Below are 23853 nucleotides of genomic sequence, written 5' to 3'. Positions count from 1 at the left end.
TTGTACCGGACCAGTTTCAGAGGAATGTTTTTTTTCTTCTTCTTCTTCTTTTTAAAGCAACAGGACAGATTTTATCATGGTGGGCCCCCTACTGTCTCATGCTGTCTCTTCTCTGAGGTCTCTGATGTTGACTCTTGTCTTATCTCTTGCTCTGTCCATTTCTCTCTTCACTGTCCTCTGACAACATCCTCTTGGTTCCTTGGCTGAATTAGCCACGTTTCATGTTAAGTTTTTTAGGATGCTGCAGGGTAACGAATCCAGGAATAAATGTCAGTGTGGCATCAATATGAGTCCTAAGGTTGGAAATTTATGTTGTGTTGCTTTGAGCAACTGAACTCTGACCTCTGAATTCTCCAGGCAGGAAAAATGCTCCTAACTTGTGGGATGAACCAGAGTTGTGTAACAGAAAACTTAGCAAAGAACCGGTTTAAACTGGATCTTTGTCACAAAGACTCACAATTTGTTCCCATTTCTTTGGTTTTATGTGTAAAACCAGCAAAGATCAGACAGTCTGACAGACAGAAAGCAGGATTTTAACAGCAACAAGGTGATTCCCTGAACCAGGACCTGAGAGATGAATCTGGAACATCAGTTGATCCATGTACTGTTGGCCGAATGGAAACGTGGCTGTTAGGAAGCCGTTCTTAAGGAAGGAAACGGGGAGAAAAGGATGAGGTAGGTCACATGACCCAAGAACTGGACTGAAGATCAGTGGAAACAGGTCTGAAAGAGGGACGGATCCTCTCCAAAACCTGGACCTCACTAGGTCCGACGGAGGGACGGATCCTACCCAGAACCCGGACCTCAACAGGTCTGATGGAGAAACGGATCATCCCCAAAACCCGGACCTCAACATTATTGAAGCCGTGTTTGATCATCTGGACAGAGAACAGAACAAAAGGTAGAAACATTTAAAGAAGAGCTTTGGAAAATCCTTCAAGGATCCTGGAGAACTGTTCCTGGAGAATATGTTGAGGACTGCTGAGAGTTGGTTTAGTTATTGGCTATTATTCAAGTGTTGAAGGAGACTGGTTAATAATCAGTAAAATAATAAATGGAAAACATTAATCACGGAGCAGCAGTGGAAAAACTAAAGACTAAAGAGCACTGGTCCGCTTTAACCCCCTGATGCTCTCCTGGCCTTTATTTATTTATTTTTATCTCATCAATTTATTTATTAATTTGCATTTATTCACTCTTATTTTTGTATTTTTATATTAGGTATTTATTATTAATCTTTATTTATTATTAACTAATTTATTTATTTTGAATAGAACTTTTTGTCTGTATTTTCCTTGTATTTACTTTCCCTGTTTTCTTCCTGTATTTATACGTTTTCATGTAATTGTAAATGAATCAGGCATTTAGGGGTTAAAGGCCTGTACATGTCAATCTGTGAAAGATAAGACTTTCTTTGGAAAGTCCTGTAAGACCACTTAAAGAACTGGTCTTCAGTTCTGACTCATTTACTGAATTTATGTTTATTTTCAATAAATCACTGCAAATTTTTCCAGATTTGTCTGGAAAATTACACATTTTTGGGGGTGGATCTGGAATTTGTATGCTAGGTGCAGAGAAGCGTGCAGAGCAAAACTAAACCCGGTGTGAGTTATTATTTCTGTCTTTTTTCCAAACTGTAGATAATTACATAAACAGCTCCTTCCTGTTTGGACTTATCTCCACTCCAAACATCAGAGAGAAAACCTTCCTTTCTCCCTCACTCATCTCCTTTATGATCTCCCTCTTTCCTTTCATCCACCTTTCTTCTTTCTCCCCCTCCCTTTAAAATCTTCCCTCCGTCCCATCTCCATTTGTTCTCCTTCCTTTTCCATCTCCTCCCCCGGCTCGGCTAATCGCCCCTGGCGGCGGAGGGAGAGCCAGAGCGGTGCTGAGGCTCGTCCGCCTCCAGATGTGGGACTACATGGGCGTCTGTGCGGTGAGTCAACCGCAGTGAAATGTGAGCCTGCCCCGGCCTGGCTGCCTGTATTTTGGGATGTTTTACACGGGGCCAGACAAAGACACGTTTCCAGGCGGGAGCCCAGCCTGAGCAGATGTTTCTGCTCCGTGAAAAGCAGAAGAAGAAGAAGAAGGAGAAGAAGAAGAAGAAGAAGAGAGGAAGAGGAGAAGGAGCGACATAGTTCTGCAGAGGAAGGCGCAGATAGACGGTAAAGTTGTGTTTAGGTCCGTCTTTGCTCTTCTCTTCTTACTTCTCAACATTTATCCTCCATGTTGGACCAGTAAGTTACCATGACAACAGCGCCTCTGCCTCTGTGCTTGCTAACTAACAAGCTAATGTTAACTTACCAACTCCTGGGGATGGAAAGTTCTGCTCTTTTCAGAGAGCCGGCTCTTTAGATTCGGCTCCCTCAGAAGAGTCGACTCCCACATGGCTCTTTTAGTATCACTCAGAGCGTCTGCTTCAACCTAATTCATGAATAATTTGTATGTTGGTAAGTGATATTGTCATTAAGTCTGTTTTTAATCTATTTCTTTACGCGGTTCCGGTTGGACTGGTGGCTGGGTGGTTTTATAGAACATTCTCAGCGTTCATCACTGATCACGGGACTTACATGTCGGCGACATTCTTGGGTGGCAAAAAGATAAAAAAGCAGGCATACTGCTACCAGTGCAGCTCTTCAGCTAGGTTTTCATTTAAATAATAATAACGGTACATCCGTGTTGTGCCTTTGGATGTTCCAGTCCACATTCCCAGAACAGGATTGTATTTTCCAGACTGCTGCTGACCCTGAACGACGCTGAACGCGTTGCTGCCGTCAGACCAGATAACTGGAAAGTGTCAGAGACTCTCAGCTGTTCGCAGCACTTTATCAAGTTTCGTATGTTTTCTAAGTCGGCTTATGGCGGGCTGCTCTAATTTGGAATATATTTATTAAAAATGAAGGCAGTGCGTTACTAAATGCAGCAAACTGCAGGGGTTTAACGTTACTGCGTCCCGGGACCAGACACTTCACGTTAGCCTGGTGCTAACGGACATGTAGCTGAGGCTAACTGTGTCGTCCCCTGCGTAAAAGACAAGCCGTTGTCCCCAGCCTATGTCCCGTCCATCTTCCTGTTTGTCTGCACTCCTGAGAAAAGAAGCTAAAGGAGGATCTGGAAAAGTTAGAAAGACGACAGGAAGCAGAAAAGAGAACCAAAAATCGGTCTCGTTCATTTGTTTAACTCTTGAACAGATTCTGGTTCATCCAACCAGAAACACAGAAACGTTGTTCATGTGTAACCGAGACGGTCAGAAACGAAGTTTATAAGTAAGTCATGTTTATCAAGCAGCAAATGAACCAAACAATCTCCAGTTTTTCCCAGTAGAAACGCGACCGCGATGAAACTGGTTGGGCCACTAATCCAGCCTCCACCGCGGATCGCCACGGCGACGGGTGGATGTTCCACTGATCCAGCCTCCACCGCGGATCGCCACGTGACGGGTGGATGTTCCACTGATCCAGCCTTCACAGCGGATCGCCACGGTGACGGGTGGATGTTCCACTGATCCAGCCTCCACCGTGGATCGCCACGGCGACGGGTGGATGTTCCACTGATCCAGCCTCCACCGTGGATCGCCACGGCGACGGGTGGATGTTCCACTGATCCAGCCTCCACAGCAGTTCGCCACGGTGACGGGTGGATGTTCCACTGATCCAGCCTCCACAGCAGTTCGCCACGGCGACGGGTGGATGTTCCACTGATCCAGCCTCCACAGCAGTTCGCCACGGCGACGGGTGGATGTTCCACTGATCCAGCCTCCACCGTGGATCGCCACGGCAGGTTTCAGTGTTAATGAAAAGCTGGACCCGGATTTTCCTTCGTGGTCTCAGTAAAGCAAACAGTCTTTAAACACTGATGTTTCCTCCCAGTAGTTGTTCGTAACGTTAACTCCTAAATATCTCACCGGGACGTCCCTAATCTTCACATTGCTGTAACGTCATCTGCTTCTGCTGGTTGCTACTCTGCTTTCACATGAAGAGGAAATACTTTATTTGGCTGCTGAAGGTCTGATTCCCATCCTGCCACCAAATATAAGCCTCTAATCTGACTTCATGCTTTTAATTCTGCTTATGTGAAGGGAGACTGTCCATCGACCAGGTAGCTGTAAATGTCAAGGTAAGGTAAATCTGGTGGCAACGTCTCTGTCAGCTGGATGTTTGGGAGTTTTTTTTAACCAGGAATCAGATTTTCAGCACCAACAAGACCGTTTAGTCCAATAGTGCCATCCCTGCTGAGGAACAGTTAATAGTCCCAGTAGAAGAGCGGGTCCCAGCTAGCTTGTAGCCTCCCAACATGCTGGCAGAAACGAACAGTGACGTCATTGAGAACAGTCTGTAGGTGGGTTTTGGTCTGGAAGATGCGGATTCAAGTCCCTGGGTGCAGTCCACTGCTCTCATGAAAATCTAGAGGTGGATCAAATCCAGAGATAAGTTTTCCAATTTAAGATGCTTTATTATTAATAATATCTTTAAATAAACAGCAGCAAACAAATCAAATGAATAAATAAAGCCCAAAGTCTAAACGACAAATACTTAATCCCTGGAGGGAAGATTTTACCCATTATAACAGTTTAGATTGACTAAGTTTTTTACTTTTTTTTTGACATACTAAACATGACAAAAACATCTCCTACTGAAGGCTGAACTTATATCTGTCAGTCTGTGCCACCCCATCAGAAAAGAAAAACATGTATTTTTCATACAATTCGGTTTTGTAATAAATAGTTAAAGATCATTATTTCAGTCATCAATATAATCTCAGATATTTTAAATGACCTAATATGAGTAGAGACACACAGAGGAGTTACCTACCGGCTTTAGCAATAAACACCAGACAGCTCTAGTTACAGCAGAGTACCGTGTCTGTGTCACCACTGCTGGGTAATGTGAAATGAGCTAAGACTAAGCTAGCTGCTGCTGCTAGTTACTGGGTAAAGTGAAGGAAGTTAAGACTAAGCTAGCTGCTGCTAGTTACAGGGTAAAGTGAAGGGAGTTAATACTAAGCTAGCTGCTGCTAGTTACTGGGTAAAGTGAAGGGAGCTAAGCCTAAGCTAGCTGCTGCTGCTAGTTACTGGGTAAAGTGAATGGAGCTAAGCCTAAGCTAGCTGCTGCTAGTTACTGGGTAAAGTGAATGGAGCTAAGCCTAAGCTAGCTGCTGCTGCTAGTTACTGGGTAAAGTGAAGGAAGTTAAGACTAAGCTAGCTGCTGCTAGTTACAGGGTAAAGTGAAGGGAGTTAATACTAAGCTAGCTGCTGCTAGTTACTGGGTAAAGTGAAGGGAGCTAAGCCTAAGCTAGCTGCTGCTGCTAGTTACTGGGTAAAGTGAATGGAGCTAAGCCTAAGCTAGCTGCTGCTAGTTACTGGGTAAAGTGAATGGAGCTAAGCCTAAGCTAGCTGCTGCAGCTAGTTACTGGGTAAAGTCAATGGAGCTAAGCCTAAGCTAGCTGCTGCTGCTAGTTACTGGGTAAAGTGAAGGAAGTTAAGACTAAGCTAGCTGCTGCTAGTTACAGGGTAAAGTGAAGGGAGTTAATACTAAGCTAGCTGCTGCTAGTTACTGGGTAAAGTGAAGGGAGCTAAGCCTAAGCTAGCTGCTGCTGCTAGTTACTGGGTAAAGTGAATGGAGCTAAGCCTAAGCTAGCTGCTGCTAGTTACTGGGTAAAGTGAATGGAGCTAAGCCTAAGCTAGCTGCTGCTGCTAGTTACTGGGTAAAGTGAATGGAGCTAAGCCTAAGCTAGCTGCTGCTAGTTACAGGGTAAAGTGAAGGGAGCTAAGCCTAAGCTAGCTGCTGCTGCTAGTTACTGGGTAAAGTGAATGGAGCTAAGCCTAAGCTAGCTGCTGCTAGTTACTGGGTAAAGTGAATGGAGCTAAGCCTAAGCTAGCTGCTGCTAGTTACTGGGTAAAGTGAAGGGAGCTAAGCCTAAGCTAGCTGCTGCTAGTTACAGGGTAAAGTGAAGCAAGCTAAGCCTAAGCTAGCTGCTGCTAGCTAATGGGTAAAGTTAAGGGAACTAAACCTGAAGCTAGTTGCTGCTTCACCCAGGACTAATCACCTCTCCTCTGCCATCCAACCTCTGTGTGGAAGCAGAATGTTTAGCAGCTGTGTTTGTTGGAGTTTTCTCTGATAGTGGAGGCAACAGACCAGAGCAGCACGGTTATTAAACTGGTTTTGTTGTTGCTGAACGCTCCTGTGGGTGCGGTGTTCAAAACATTGTGTTTGTTGATCATGGTGGAGCCCATGGTCTTAGTGTTAGCTGCTACTGTGAGAGCCTGCTTCTTAGCGTTAGCTGCTAATGTGAGAGCCTGCGTTCTTCGCGTTAGCTGCTAATATGAGAGCCTGCGTTCTTAGCGTTAGCTGGTACACACATAGAGATTAGTGGGCTGTTTTTGTCCCGCCGACTCCTGAGTTGTGGCAGTGTGGATGATGACGTGGAACAGAATGTAGCCCATCAGAGAGCGAACTGGCTGGGGGGCAAGGAAGGATAAAAAAGTCCACGTTCACACCGTCTCAAGTCTGGTGTTTTTTCAGTTCTGACATTTTCTAACAATAGTCCCAAGACCACCATCATTCCCTCGTTCTGTATGTCCTCTTCCATGCTAGTGTTGTGTTTTCTGGTTGTTGCCATGGTTCTTCTTCTTAGTTTTTCTGGTTGTTGCCATGGTTCTTCTTCTTAGTTTTTCTGGTTGTTGCCATGGTTCTTCTTAGTTTTTCTGGTTGTTGCCATTGTTCTCCTTCTTAGTTTTTCTGGTTGTTGCCATGATTCTTCTTCTTTGTTTTTCTCTGGTTGTTGCCATGATTCTTCTTCTTTGTTTTTCTCTGGTTGTTGCTATGGTACTGCTTAGTTTTTCTGGTTGTTGCCATGGTTCTTCTTCTTACTTTTTCTGGTTGTTGCCATGATTCTTCTTCTTTGTTTTTCTCTGGTTGTTGCCATGGTTTTTCTTCTTACTTTTTCTGGTTGTTGCCATGGTTCTTCTTCTTACTTTTTCTGGTTGTTGCCATGGTTCTTCTTCTTACTTTTTCTGGTTGTTGCCATGGTTCTTCTTCTTACTTTTTCTGGTTGTTGCCATGATTCTTCTTCTTTGTTTTTCTCTGGTTGTTGCCATGGTTTTTCTTCTTACTTTTTCTGGTTGTTGCCATGGTTCTTCTTCTTACTTTTTCTGGTTGTTGCCATGATTCTTCTTCTTACTTTTTCTGGTTGTTGCCATGATTCTTCTTCTTTGTTTTTCTCTGGTTGTTGCCATGGTTTTTCTTCTTACTTTTTCTGGTTGTTGCCATGGTTCTTCTTCTTACTTTTTCTGGTTGTTGCCATGATTCTTCTTCTTCGTTCTTCTGGTTATTGCCATGGTTCTTCTTCTTACTTTTTCTGGTTGTTGCCATGGTTCTTCTTCTTACTTTTTCTGGTTGTTGCCATGATTCTTCTTCTTTGTTTTTCTCTGGTTGTTGCCATGGTTTTTCTTCTTACTTTTTCTGGTTGTTGCCATGGTTCTTCTTCTTACTTTTTCTGGTTGTTGCCATGATTCTTCTTCTTCGTTCTTCTGGTTATTGCCATGGTTCTTCTTCTTACTTTTTCTGGTTGTTGCCATGGTTCTTCTTCTTACTTTTTCTGGTTGTTGCCATGATTCTTCTTCTTTGTTTTTCTCTGGTTGTTGCCATGGTTTTTCTTCTTACTTTTTCTGGTTGTTGCCATGGTTCTTCTTACTTTTTCTGGTTGTTGCCATGGTTCTTCTTCTTACTTTTTCTGGTTGTTGCCATGATTCTTCTTCTTCGTTCTTCTGGTTGTTGCCATGGTTCTTCTTCTTACTTTTTCTGGTTGTTGCCATGGTTCTTCTTCTTACTTTTTCTGGTTGTTGCCATGGCTCTTCTTCTTCGTTCTTCTGGTTATTGCCATGGTTTTTCTTCTTACTTTTTCTGGTTGTTGCCATGGTTCTTCTTCTTACTTTTTCTGGTTGTTGCCATGGTTTTTCTTCTTACTTTTTCTGGTTGTTGCCATGGTTCTTCTTCTTACTTTTTCTGGTTGTTGCCATGGTTCTTCTTCTTACTTTTTCTCGTTGTTGCCATGGCTCTTCTTCGTTGATTCTTTCTAGATCAAGTTTAATTACGACAGATTTCTGGCTCTGAGGACTAGATTCTAGCCCGGTTGTGAGTCAGCATCGTTATGTGTGTGTTGTTCTGTGGTGAGCTTATCCGAGCCACCACACACAGTATCATCAACACTGTTAAATGCCTGATTGTTTTTATCTTCACGTCTGAGGTCTCTAACAGATAAAAAATCTCATCAGATTAAAATAATCTTTTCGTGTTAACCAGGCCTTACTAAATAATCGTATCAGTACGTGTAACTACCAGCCAGCTAGCTAAACCTGGATCCCTGCTGTATTTTTCTATCAGGACTCGTCTTCTCGCTGATGTTTAGCCTGAATAACGGAGCTGTCTCTGTCTCCTGATGTCCACAGATATGGCTGAAGATGTCCATGGATTCTGATAACTCCTGTGTTCTGTTGTCTTCACGAGACTCCAGGACTTCCTGCATCTTCCAGACCGCTGATGAGAAAGATGAAATCCCGGGAGTGGGAGAGGAGAGGTAACTTATAAAGACATAAAGAATTGCAGGTGTGATGTTGATGCTGTTTGTAAAGACAATGTGTTGCCTCTTCACTCCCACTCCTTCCTCCTGCAGCGTTCTGGAGATGCTGAGTTATTCCAAGTTCACTAACTTGGAGACATGGCTCTGCATGCCGTCTTCTCTGCTGCTGCCCAGGACTCTGGACTTCATCCACTTGTCCTCCTCTTCCTCCAACCTGTCCTCCTCACATGCATCCAACCACTCATCCAACTCTCCTCCGATGTCATCCTCATCCTCCCCAGCCTCCAACTCTCGTCGCTCCACCTGCAGTGAGCCAGCAGAGATCGACAGGTAAACCTACTTTTATACCGCTGATCTTCATGTGGTTATTTCCTGAAGACAGAATTATGGTAGAGTTTAATTTGGCTGAATGTTCGGTTATATACACGGCTCCAGACTAACTTTTTTTACCAGGAGCACAGCAGCCCCTAACTTAAATTTTTAAAAGTACAAGCAGAAAATTTAGGGGCGCACATTGAAAGCGCCTTGCATAGCAAATATTCACATTTCCTCTCATTTTCACTGTATTAGTGATAAACAATAAATTCAGAAATTACAATGTTTACAATTCACTTTTTTTGTTCAGCAGTTTGACATAAAAACAACAACAACATAAAAAAAAACACCTTACTGGCCGCACGAATACAAAACAAGTAGACATAGAACTTGTCTAATCAAATCTGATTCCATTTGTCCCATCATCCCCCAAAGAGCATGGTACGACTGGTCCACGTAGTTCCTGGTAATAAACAGCTTCAGGGACTGATGCTCCTCCAGCCGCTGTTCCCACTCGTCAGTAAGACAAGTAATTAGCATAATCAGCCTAGTACATACAGTTGTAATGGATGCTGCCATAAAGAGGGATGTCATGGGAAATAAAAAATCTATATAAAAAAAAAAAAGGCAACCTAAAAATGTTTAGAACAGTTAATATTTCTTCCACACTCTTCATTAACAGACGTTACTGTGACGGTAAACCAGCAGGATCCTCCAGTAGCAGCTTTTAGTTTCATTTCCAGCCTGGTCATGAAACAGAGGTGAACGTCGTCTGAATGCAGCTGCTGCTGCTGCAAGAAGACCAAGCCTTGTATGAGAGGGTCTGCACAGCACCGCTCCTCGTTGGGAAGATAAACTCCCTTCATTCACCTCCGTCTCCAAAAGTCTCCAATAACACCAGAAAAACTCGCTAAATACAACCACAAAGTCACTACGCTGGCGACACTGAGGAATAATAAATTCCTCCAAGACCCGCCTCTTTCCACACATTAGCCAATCACAGAGCTCGTTCGTCCCGCTCACACACACATTGGCTGTCGTCTTCTTCGTTGGTGTTTGTGAACTACTGGGCTGAAGAGGGGAGCAAAACTTTGTTAGCGACTAAATAAATTTAGTTATAACTCCTACAAGAAAAAGACCGGCTGATCGTCACCATTGTAGAGTAGATGAAAAATTCATTCGCACTGTCGCACATTTTAGTCGCAAAATACGACCATCTGGTTGCCGTCTGGAGCCCTGATGTACCAGAAAGGAGAAATGAGCTTCGAAGCTTGTGCTTATTTATTGATTAGAAACAGGTGTTGATGTTTTGGGTCAGAAATGAAGCTTTCAGCATTGATAATCTAAATTAATTTCTGAAGCTAAAACTGCCATTTCTCTGGTTTCTTTTTCTGCTTTGCACGGCTGAGAAATCTTTTATATTGTTTGTTGGACACGATCAGACATTTCCAGACATTACCTTGGATTCTGGGAATGCTTCATGGTCATTTTCACTGGTTTATGATTAAACAATGAGTTAATCTGTAGAAATAATTCTTTTCCATCCTGTTTTCACATTAAGAACCAATTCGTGCTTAATATGGTGGTTAAAATTTAGCTCAAAGTCCAAAATGACACCAAGATTGATCCGTTGGTTTTAAAATTGCTGAATGAAGCTGGATGCTCATCTTTAGTTCCAAACACAATAATTTTATATTTATTTAGCTGAAGAAAATTCCGGAACATCCAAGTATTAATGTTATTGTTTGGTTGTCTGGGACCAGAGTCCTCTGATAAGACAGTACTATAGAGCTGAGTGTTGTCAGCATAATTATTAGTCAAATATTTGATTTGTTTCCATGATCTGAGCTAGTGGGAGCATGTAGCTGCTAAACATTATGGGGCCTTAAATGGAGTCTTGGGGAACAGCAAATACCAGCTGCTATAAATTTTAACAATGTGTTATATTATAGTCTGACTCATCTTTTTGTTTCTGAGAAGAATATCAGCAGACTGGACTCTACAACAGATGATGAAGGTTCTGGTTAACGTCTTCCCATTAACACACATATCTAACCAGCCAATCACATGGCAGCATTTAGTTCTGCAGACACGGTGAAGATGACTTGCTGAAGTTCAAACTGAGCATCAGAATCAAGTCAAGTCAAATTTATTGCTATAGCACATTTAAAACAACCTCAGTTGAGCAAAGTGCAGCACAGGTCAGACACTAAAAGCATTAGATAGCAATAAGATAAAATACACTCACAAGAAAAGTATCGAGTAACAATAACAAAATGGTCAGAAATATCCAAATTAAAAGCTAATAAGAAACAATAAGAAAGCTTAAGAATGAGGAAGAAAGGGGATTTAAATGACTGAACGGGGCATGGTTGTTGGTCTGAGTATTTACTGGGATTTCCACACATAACAATCAACCAAAGAGCAACCATAAAGCTACATATCCACCATGGAAGAGGAGGTTGGAGGCTAAAATCAAGGCAGCTCGGAGAGAAGTGAGCCAACTATCAGAGCTCCAGAAAGGTGCAATGAAAAAACAGGTACCCAGGAGGTACAGCCAGATGCCCATACCTGAAGCACTAGAAACTGCCAAACGACGACTCCAAGCCTTGGCCACCCGCCTAAAGAGGTACACGAGAGAAATTGAAGCAAGGCGAAAAAACCGGCTGTTCTCAACAAGAGCGAGCGAGACATTGACTCACTGATCCACACCACCAGGATCTACAGCAATGACATCGGAATGTCATTCGGACCTGAGAAGTGTGGGCGGATGGTGACAAAGAGAGGGAAGGTATCCATACAGAAGGGGTCTCACTCCCAGACAGCAGAATAGCAGACATTGAGGACAGCTACAAGTACCTTGGAATCCCACAAGCAAATGGCAACCTCGAACAGGCCACAAGAAAAGCAGCCACAGCCAAATACCTCCAACGAGTAAGGCAAGTCCTAAGGAGTCAACTCGATGGCAAGAACAAGGTCCGAACAATTAACAGCTATGCCCTGCCGGTCATCAGATACCCTGCGGGAATAATAAGCTGACCAAAGGAAGAGATTCAGACCACAGATGTGAAAACACGAAAGCTCCTGACCATGCATGGAGGGTTCCACCCCAAATCCAGCACCCTGAGACTGTACACTAAGCACAAGGAAGGAGGCAGAGGACTAGTGAGGGTCAGAACCACTATCCAGGATGAAACATCCAACATCCTTGAATACATCAGGAAGATGGCCTTAACGGACGAAGTGCTCGGTGAATGTCTCAGGCAGCGGAAAACAGATCATGTGGTGATTTAGGAACCATCATGGGAGGAAAAGCCCCTCCATGGGATGTACCACCGACAGATAACTGAAGTGGCTGATATGGAGAAATCCTACCAATGGCTAGAAAGGGCTGGACTGAAAGACAGCACAGAGGCACTGATCATAGCTGCACAGGAGCAGGCCCTGAGCACCAGAGCAATAGAGGCCCAGATCTACCATACAAGACAAGACCCCAGGTGTAGACTGTGCAAAGAGGCCCCTGAGACAACCCAGCACATAACTGCAGGGTGTAAGATGCTGGCAGGGAAAGCTTACAAGGAGCGTCGTTGTGGTTGACATCGCATCACCAAGCGATTGTAACATCAGGAAAAAGGAACATGAGAAACTGGAGAAATACCAAGGCCTGAAAGAAGAACTTGAGAAGGCCTGGAAAGTGAAGGTGGTGCCCGTGGTGGTGAAGGTGGTGCCCGTGGTCATCGGAGCACTCGGGGCAGTAACCCCCAAACTGGAAGAGTAGCTACAACAGATCCCAGGACAAACCTCAGACATCTCGGTCCAGAAGAGTGCAGTCCTAGGAACCGCAAAGATACTGCGCAGAACCCTCAAGCTCCCAGGTCTCTGGTAGAGGACCCGAGTTTGGATGGATGAGAGACCGCCCACGGAGGGCGAGGGGACAATTTATTTAAATATATATAACCAGTTCTGGAAGAAAAAGATGAGAGTAAATGGACTGACTTGGGCCCGGCTGCAGAAGGAGCTCCTCCCTTGTCTCCTCGGTGGTTGTAACTCATAAGGAATTTGTCTGGCTCCATGGTGATGGCAGCTATGTAGGAAGAGATAAGCGGAGCCGGCAGGGAGCCCGAGCTGGTGTTTAGAGATGTGAGGGAAATATACTGCTAATATAAGGAAGTGTGAACATTACTTTTAATCTTGATCTTAAATACATCATTAAAGACCTGGTTAGGTTTAATGTTTCATTCATTTTTAAAAATATGTTTCTCTTAAAATTAGTTGAAATTGACAGAGAGATAAGGACAGGAAAGGACAGGATTAAAATGTGGAGATAACAGTTGTCTAAGCTGCCTAAAACACATCAAAAAAAGGTCCTGCAGAGCAGGAACCTGCTGAAAAACAGTTCTTAAACTGAGTCAGGCCCGATTGTTTTAATCTTTTCCTGTTTAATAAATAAAAATGAAAATGAAATGAAAAACACCACAGGTCAGGTTCGGCACTGACATATAGACTAAAGAAAATAAGTTTACAATAAAAATAAAAATATCAAGGGCAGCCATGTATATAACATGTCTCCCTTGGTAGAGCAAAATAGGGCACACAGACCACGTTCTGTATGTTAGGATGCTGGACAGGACAGGGTTAAAAAAAACAGTAAATAATAAAACTAAAACTCATACAGTTACACATAAATGACCAAAAGCAAGCAAATGATTGTTTTCATGTTTTAATAATTCTGATTAAAGCTACTTTAAGTGAAGCAGTTCCCTCCTTGTATTTTAAAGGATAAGAAGCCTGTTTTCTGGACCTGTTTTAACACTTTTTCCATTTGAATGAAACCAACACATCACATGATCAAACTGAGACATTTCATCATGTGATGGAAAATATGAGCTGATATCCTGATGGAGGTTTTCCTCCCTGGTTGTGGTCCTGATGGAGGTTTTCCTCCCTGGTTGTGGTCCTGATGGAGGTTTTCCTCCCTGGTTGTGGTCCTGATGGAGGTTTTCCTCCCTGGTTCTGGTCCTGATGGAAGGTTTCCTCCCTGGTTGTGGTCCTGATGGAGGTTTTCCTCCCTGGTTGTGGTCCTGATGGAGGGTTTCCTCCCTGGTTGTGGTCCTGATGGAGGGTTTCCTCCCTGGTTCTGGTCCTGATGGAGGTTTTCCTTCCTGGTTGTGGTCCTGATGGAGGGTTTCCTCCCTGGTTGTGGTCCTGATGGAGGGTTTCCTCCCTGGTTGTGGTCCTGATGGAGGTTTTCCTTCCTGGTTGTGGTCCTGATGGAGGGTTTCCTCCCTGGTTGTGGTCCTGATGGAGGGTTTCCTCCCTGGTTCTGGTCCTGATGGAGGTTTTCCTCCCTGGTTGTGGTCTTGATGGAGGTTTTCCTCCCTGGTTGTGGTCCTGATGGAGGTTTTCCTCCCTGGTTGTGGTCCCGATGGAGGTTTTCCTCCCTGGTTGTGGTCTTGATGGAGGTTTTCCTCCCTGGTTGTGGTCCTGATGGAGGTTTTCCTCCCTGGTTGTGGTCCCGATGGAGGTTTTCCTCCCTGGTTGTGGTCTTGATGGAGGTTTTCCTCCCTGGTTGTGGTCCTGATGGAGGTTTTCCTTCCTGGTTCTGGAGGACCCTGTTTGAACTGATTATAGATGGGCTGAAATGAATCCTACTCTCCTGCTTTTTTTTGTGACCGCTGTCTTTGGGTTTTTTGTACGTCTATAATAATTAAAACAGTTGAAATCTTAATTAATTACATATTATGAACATTTTAATATGAAGTTTTACAGTTCATCCTTCCCCCAGTGAACAAATGTTCATATGAAAGTTTTCTCCATGAATATTTTGATCAAACCTTTGCTTAGTTGTGTGGAATCAGACGTCTTTTAGAGTAAAAAAACTATTTTAAGTTCTCTTAGAAAAAATAAGATGATCCAGTTAAATAACATTCTTCTTCTCTCCTCAGTTCATCGTGTTTCCGGCTCTTATCTGGGATAAAGCTGGAAAGTTGATTTCTGGTTTAAATTTCATTAATCAGAGACCGACCTCAGGTTTTTATCCGCCTCCAACTTTCCATTCGTTTGACACGGAAGGCTGATAAACGGTGATATCTGAAGCAGTTGACTCTCCATTGGCCCGTTTCAGCCCACCACACACACACACAGGCTGGCAGGTAAGGTAACACCTGAGCAGTGAACACCTGAGCAGACCTTTTCCTTCAGCTCTGGTCCTGCAGCTCCGTCCGGTGTGATTGTGTTTCCGCTGTGGATCCTGAGGATCATGTCCCGCGTGTTTGGTAGCAGTGTTGTTGGTGAGGAAACGGTGGGAAGCTGCAGCCGGAGACGATGTGGAGGGCGGATCCGTTGATGTGAGATGCCAAGTTTGTCCGAACTGCTGGGTTTCTTCTTGTGGAGGAAGAAGAAGGGAAGACGTCGGGTCTGGGGGTCATGGCGGAGTCGTAGCTACATGGTGTCAGAGGACGGGTATCAGGACCACAGCGCTTATTTCCAGAGCTGTCGGCCATTTTCCTGTCAGTGAGTAAAACTGGACCCCAGCTCCGGTTCAGAGCTGAATTAATCAGATGATTCTGTCTCATTTTCACTTGGAGATGTGTGAGATATGAAAATAAACAGCTGTGCTAAGAACAGGTTTGTTTTACTAATAGCAGATGCTTTGATTGGAGCTGTATGAAAAAAATAGTATTGTAATTAACCCAATATTAATTTATTAAACTCAGAGATAGATTTCTTATGTTTCCTTTTCCTGTGAAAACAGTGACCCTGCTGTTGTGCTCAGCGAGATCGCGGCACATATACACAACTGAAAGGTTTCCTGCGTCGCTTCCATTCAGAATCAGCTTCTCTCTGAGATAATACATTACCATTTTTATATTCACTGATTTTACGTGCTTGTTTTTAAGAGAATCTGTGTTTTTACTGGCTTAGGTATGTTTATATGGTCATATGTACATGTTTCCGTATTTTCTTAGCTAAGCCAGTGGGCTTTCACATTAGCAGCTAACGCTAACAACGCGGGTTCCGACATGTTGAACTAACACTCAGGCTGTGTCCAAATGTCCACCCTACTCCCTAACTCCTCGTTCATGACATAGTGACTCATTCTCTTGGACATGAAGCTGCCTATTTTTTCCTCGCCGCAAACCACGTGACTACCACCGTTACCACGACAACCACAACCCGCGTCAAGATGTCGTTTCAAATCCAATCCAAAGTTGTGTGTAAATATTTTTATTTTTATTCCTTTTGTTGTATTTTATTCTTTGTTTGTTTGCTTATAGGTAATTTCGTGCAGCTCAATTGTTTCGCCACCTGGCGCCATGTTGAGCTTCTGTCCGCAATGCATTGTGGTCTATATTGGCCCGTCTAGTGACCATTGATGCTCACTACTTTTCAAGATGCATTGTGGGTAATTTTGAGTGCCCTACTTTTTTCTTTCTGGACATTCGGACACTCCGACAAAATGGCGTGACCCCTGTATAGGGCACTATGTAGGGAGTCGGGTGCACATTCAGACACAGCCTCAGTGTTTTGAAAATAAAAAGAAGTGATGTCACTATGCACGTACGAACTCAGAAATAAATCTAATGATTGACTGGTAAATCGGTGTTTCCCACAGACCAGGTAGCTATTTGTGGCGCCGGTGATGGAGTCGAGTGTCGTGGTGGTCGATGGAGTCAGTACTTGGGGTGTATGCAAAGTGGATGCAGCGGGTGATGTTCAAGCACACTTTCTGAGCGGCTATATTAAATACACACCTGTAAATAAATAATAAACAAATCTTTATTTGTATAGCAGTTTTAAAAACAAGCAAAGTAAGGTAATAAAATCAATGAAAAGATACATGCATGAGTACATTTTGAAAATAAATAAAGTAAATAAAAATGTTATAAAAAAGCCAGTCGATAAAAGTGCATTTTAAGAAGTGACTTAAAAGATGAACTGATGGTGCCAGCCTTATCTCCTCAGGCAGGTCGTTCCAGAGTCGAGGGGCTCGGGCAGAAAAAGCTGGGTCACCTCTGGTCTTGAGTTTGGACCCTGGCACAGCTAAAAGGGACCTGCCTGAGGATCCAAGGCTGCTGGGAGGCTCGTAGGGTGTCAGTAACTCTGTCATGTAGCCGGGTGCCAGACCTAAACGATTTTAAAAGTAATCAGTAAAACTTTAAAATCAATTCTAAAACGTACAGGGAGCCAGTGCAGCGAGGCTAAAACAGGGTCATATGTTGTCTTCTACTAAAACCAGTGAGAAGCCGAGCTGCTGCCTTTTCAACAAGTTGGAGGCGAGAGAGGATTTATTGTCAAGACCGGAGAGGAGGGAGCTGCAGTAGTCGAGTCTGGAGAAAATGAGAGCATTGATAACTTTCTCTAAATCGGGCCGGGAGAGGACAGGTTTGATTTTACTGATGGTGCGGAGGTGAAGGTGTATGTTTATCTATTGTTCTTCAGTCACCTGCTGACAAGGTTTTAGAAAAAGGAAAAAAATTCTCATTTGTGCCCCCCTTTTCCTGGTCAGTGCTCTTGCCTGGCCCCCTCATCAGAACTTTTCTAGACCCGCCCCTACATATAAATCTTTTCTATCAGTCACATCATGATTCAGGGAGAAACAGGAGAGGGAGGGGGGCGTGCAGCGCAGAGAGCGACTGGAGCAGCAACACAAAAACTACACAAAGTAAAAACAGAAAGAAACAGTAGAAAAAGTGTAGGTGTCAACACAACCACATCCCCCACAGGTGTGACGCCCCTGTATGAGCATATAGCCTACCGTATCTCATCTATAACCACATTTCATCCTAATTGCCTCGTTTGCTGCATTGCCAACGTTATATGCTGACTTGGGCTGCAGGAAGCTCAGTTTTAATAACGTTTAGTTCATTAGGTTAACATTAGCTTCTCTGAGTTACAGTCATTTTAGGGCAGGTGTGTTTCACCAGTAAAGGTAATAAAGACGTTTCTTAAAATATTAAGATTTTATGCTTAAAACGGCATCGAGGGGCGGGGTGGAATCTGTGCCGCTTGGAGTTGGTTCTATGGCGCTGCACCACACTTGGTCTATGTGTGGGAACCCTGGGCAAATGTAGACCACGAACTTGTAGACGCGTCAGATCGGGGGGTGGGTGGGTGATGCCTGACTGGGTTGCTCTTGGGCTCCTGGGCCCTGCACTCTGTCCGTTTCTGGGGGGTCCGGGACCTTATGAGACCAGCGGCTGCCGACCCTGGCTGTGAGGCGCTCTGGCTGGGGTCTGGATGGATGTGTGGTCATCTCTGTGGGGGGCTGGCTGGGACTTGTGCTCTAGAGGGGGGCAGGACATGTTTACATATACGTATGTTTACATGGACCAAACTCTGTGTGTTAACTTATCCTGGTTAATTGAATTATAGTGGTGTGTTTTATCTCGTACTTTATACAATGTTTACGACGACCAGTTTACTTTTTATTTAACGTTATTATACATGCTGAGAGACAAGAGATGTAAATTAGCTGCAAGGCTAACACTGCAAACGTTTTTTAACTAATGTTTACTAATGTGCAAAATGTCTCAACTCAACTTTATTTATAGAGAACTTTGACACAACATCAGTGCTAAACAAACATAGAAGCAAAAAAACAAGAAACGTAAAATAAAAATGCAAAATTAAAAACAGAAACAATAGCAGTACAAACGATAAAACACTAAGAAACAATAAAACAATAAAAACATGAACAGCGAGACGCTAGACGGAAGGCCAGGTCGTAAAAACGGGCTTTGCTAACCTGTAGCGGCAGAAATGTCCCTTTTTAAGTAATTAAATTTAATTACTTTGAACTTAAAAAATCCACCAAAGGAAAGTAAAGTTTCCCTGAACGTTCCCAACATGACTGACCAGGTGCTCTTCAATCCTGCAGGTCAGCAGAGGGAGAGTCCACCTTCCTCATGCCTCCTCTGGGGAGGGGGGTGTTTCAGTCCACTCCCCACCTGCCCTTCTTCTCCTCCACACCGGCCGCTGCTACACCGGCAGGAGACTCCGCCTCTCAGAGCAGTGGCGGCGTCAGGAAGCGACGTCGACTGGCAGCCAGTCCTGGAGGACTCCACTGGAATTCTGCAGGTGAGGTCGGGATGGTGACGACCGGATGATGTTCAGATCCAGGTTGTTCATCTGGGATGAGATTTCAGGTGGAAGGTGTGTGTGTGTGTGTGTGTGTGTGTGTGTGTGTGTGTGTGTGTGTGTGTGTGTGTGTGTGTGTGTGTGTGTGTGTGTGTGTGTGTTCATGTGTGAGGAGATAAGGCACAAACCTGGACCCTTGCTTACCAATATTTCATAGAAAATTTGAAAAAAAAAAACACATCCCACCTTTTTGTCTCACCTGGTTCTGGAAGTTCCCACCTGTCCATCCGTGAGGATGAAGCTGGTGGAGGTGGAGAGGGTGGAGGTGAGCCTGGACAGAACTTGTGGAGATGATGGAGGTTGTGAGGATGAGGATGAAGCTGCGGGTGGAGGTCAGCCTGGACAGAACTTGTGGAGATGATGGAGGTTGTGAGGATGAGGATGAAGCTGTGGGTGGAGGTGAGCCTGGACAGAACTTGTGGAGATGATGGAGTCGGCGTGAAGCTGTGGACGTGACTTCCTGCCAGAACTGTTGTTTATTCTAAGCAGGCCTCCACTCCCTGTTGGAGTCGTGTGTTCTGCAGCTCCACCCTTGTGAGGAATGATAACGAGCTTCCTGATTACAAGAGGACATCCGTCAGGTCTCGCCTCGTTCAGTCGGGGGTCAGACATCTTTGTCCTTCAGTCTGCTGGATTCTCCTTTATCCTCATCATCCGGTCTCCCAGCTGAAGTTCGGTGTCCCTGCCTGGTCAGTCATGTTTAAATAAAGTTTTGTCTCCGAGACAGAAAACCAGATTCTCAAAGTTCTGCTCGGCTTGAGGAAAAGCTTCAATCAAACATATTTCTGACAAAATGCAGTTCACTTCAATTAATTTAAATTCAATTTAATTAATTTGAATTCAATTCAATTAATTTAAATTCAGTTTAATTAATTTGAATTCAATTAATTTAAATTTAATTGAATTAATTTAAATGCAATTTAAATAATTTAAATTCAATTCAATTAATTTAAATTCAATTCAAGTAAAAAAAAAAAAAAAAGAAGTTCCTGAGGGGAAATTAATGGTCATAAAGTTTCACATTATGTGGAAATAAAACAAGTAGCCGTGCAATAAAGACACAAGTGTTATGAAATGAAATAAATCAAGCAAATAAATAAGAATAAACACACACACACACACACATATATATATATATATATATATATATATATAATAGTAATAAAATAATCATATATCTAATATAATTAAATTCTTTCCTGCTGAATTTTATTTTAATGCTTTTTAATTGACTTTTATTTTCTTTATATCTGATTTATTGATGTTTTGTCCTCTTTCTATTTACATTTTATTTCTCCGAGTTGTAAATCACTTTGGTCAACAAAATTTTGTTTTTACATGTGATTATAAACATTGACTGTATAATGCATATGGAGATTATTTTTATTCAGGTAGAAAATTCTTCTAAAAAGATTTTATTTATAGTCCAGTGTTTAGTTTAGTGCACTGACTGTATGATATAAAATATGTAATATATAATATGTAATATATGATATGAAATATGTCCTATATAATATAGAATATATAATATATAACATAAAATATGTCCTATATAATATAAAATATGTAATATATAATATATAATATAAAGTATGTAATATATAATATAAAATATGTAATATATAATATATAATATAAAAGATGTAATGTATAATATAAAATATGTCCTATGTAATATAAAATATGTAATATATAATATAAAACATGTAATATATAATATATAATATAAAATATGTAATATATAATATATAATATAAAAGATGTAATGTATAATATAAAATATGTAATATATAATATAAAACATGTAATATATTATATATAATATAAAATATATAATATATAATATAAAATATGTAATATATAATATATAATATAAAGTATGTAATATATAATATAAAATATGTAATATATAATATATAATATAAAGTATGTCCTATATAATATAAAATATGTAATATATAATATATAATATAAAGTATGTAATATATAATATAAAATATGTAATATATAATATATAATATAAAATATGTAATGTATAATATAAAATATGTAATATATAATATAAAACATGTAACATATAATATATAATATAAAATATATAATATATAATATAAAATATGTAATATATAATATATAATATAAAACATGTAATATATAATATATAATATAAAATATATAATATATAATATAAAATATGTAATATAAAGTATGTAATATATAATAGAAAATATGTAATATATAATATAAAATATGTCCTATATAATATAAAATATGTAATATATAATATAAAACATGTAATATATTATATATAATATAAAATATATAATATATAATATAAAATATGTAATATATAATATATAATATAAAGTATGTAATATATAATATAAAATATGTAATATATAATATATAATATAAAGTGTGTAATATATAATATAAAATATGTAATATATAATATAAAGTATGTCCTATATAATATAAAATATGTAATATATAATATATAATATAAAGTATGTAATATATAATATAAAATATGTAATATATAATATATAATATAAAATATGTAATGTATAATATAAAATATGTAATATATAATATAAAACATGTAACATATAATATATAATATAAAATATATAATACATAATATAAAATATATAATACATAATATAAAATATGTAATATATAATATATAATATAAAACATGTAATATATAATATATAATATAAAATATATAATATATAATATAAAATATGTAATATAAAGTATGTAATATATAATAGAAAATATGTAATATATAATATATAATATAAAGTATTTCCTATATAATATAAAATATGTAATATATAAGATAAAATATGTAATATATAATATATAATATAAAATATGTAATGTATAATATAAAATATGTCCTATATAATATAAAATATGTAATATATAATATAAAACATGTAATATATAATATATAATATAAAATATATAATATATAATATAAAATATGTAATATATAATATATAATATAAAATATGTAATATATAATATATAATATAAAATATGTAATGTATAATATAAAATATGTCCTATATAATATAAAATATGTAATATATAATATAAAACATGTAATATATAATATATAATATAAAACATGTAATATATAATATATAATATAAAATATATAATATATAATATAAAATATGTAATATATAATATATAATATAAAATATGTAATATATAATATGTAATATATGATATCAAATATGTCCTATATAATATAGAATATATAATATATAATATAAAATATGTCCTATATAATATAAAATATGTAATATATAATATAAAATATGTAATATATAATATATAATATAAAGAGTAATGTATAATATAAAATATGTCCTATATAATATAAAATATGTAATATATGATATATAATATAAAATATGTAATATATAATATATAATATAAAATATGTAATGTATAATATAAAATATGTCCTATATAATATAAAATATGTGATATATAATATAAAACATGTAATATATAATATATAATATAAAATATATAATATATAATATAAAATATGTAATATATAATATATAATATAAAATATGTAATATATAATATGTCCTATATAATATAAAATATGTAATATATAATATAAAATATGTAATATATAATATATAATATAAAGTATGTAATATATAATATAAAATATGTAATATATAATATATAATATAAAATATGTAATGTATAATATAAAATATGTCCTATATAATATAAATATGTAATATATAATATAAAACATGTAATAGATAATATAAATATATAATATATATATAAAATATGTAATATATAATATATAATATAAAAGAGTAATGTATAATATAAAATATGTCCTATATAATATAAATATGTAATATATAATATAAGATAATAAAATATGTAATATATAATATATAATATAAAATATGTAATGTATAATATAAAATATGTCCTATATAATATAAAATATGGATATATAATATAAAACATGTAATATATATATAAAATATATAATATATAATATAAAATGTAATATATAATATATAATATAAAATATGTAATATATAATATAATAATCATATGAAATATGTACTATATCATATAGAATATATAATATAAAATATGTCCCTCTATATAAATATGTAATATATAATATAAAATATGTAATATATAATATATTAATATATAATATAAAGTATGAATATATAATATAAAATATGTATATATAATATATAATATTAAAGAATGTATGTATATATAAATATGTCCTATATAATATAAAATAGTAATATAATATAAAACATGTAATATATAATATAATATAAATATGTAATATATAATCTATAATATAAAATGTAATAATATAAAATAGTCCATATATAATATAAAATATGTAATATATAATATAAAACATGTCATATATAATATATAATATAAAATATATAATATATAATATAAAATATGTAATATATAATATATAATATAAAGTATGTCCTATATAATATAAAATATGTAATATATAATATATAATATAAAGTATGTAATATATAATATAAAATATGTAATATATAATATATAATATAAAATATGTAATGTATAATATAAAATATGTAATATATAATATAAAACATGTAACATATAATATATAATATAAAATATATAATATATAATATAAAATATGCAATATATAATATATAATATAAAACATGTAATATATAATATATAATATAAAATATATAATATATAATATAAAATATGTAATATAAAGTATGTAATATATAATAGAAA

The 23853-nt window shown here is 38.3% G+C and overlaps 1 protein-coding gene across 2 annotated transcripts in view; it reads left to right on the top strand.

Annotated features, from left to right (window-relative positions):
• Nucleotides 1-1678: 1678 nt before the first annotated feature.
• Nucleotides 1679-23853, top strand: part of ankfn1 (ankyrin repeat and fibronectin type III domain containing 1) — a 137555-nt gene continuing 115380 nt past the window's right edge. Inside the window, exons 1-4 of one of the 2 annotated variants that reach the window (XM_041973998.1) lie at nt 1679-2165; nt 8447-8574; nt 8671-8907; nt 18773-18972. In XM_041973998.1, the coding sequence (XP_041829932.1) occupies nt 8459-8574; nt 8671-8907; nt 18773-18972 (553 nt within the window). In that variant the 5' untranslated portion in view covers nt 1679-2165; nt 8447-8458. Of the gene's footprint in view, nt 2166-2354; nt 2451-8446; nt 8575-8670; nt 8908-18772; nt 18973-23853 lie in introns of those variants that run through there. The other variant, XM_041973997.1, reaches the window with a different exon arrangement.

This window comes from Melanotaenia boesemani, chromosome 21 (assembly GCF_017639745.1).
Source record: "Melanotaenia boesemani isolate fMelBoe1 chromosome 21, fMelBoe1.pri, whole genome shotgun sequence".
Classification (NCBI taxonomy): domain Eukaryota; kingdom Metazoa; phylum Chordata; class Actinopteri; order Atheriniformes; family Melanotaeniidae; genus Melanotaenia; species Melanotaenia boesemani.
The sequence above is the reverse complement of the archived record's forward strand: the minus strand, read 5'-3'. Positions and strand labels throughout refer to the sequence as shown.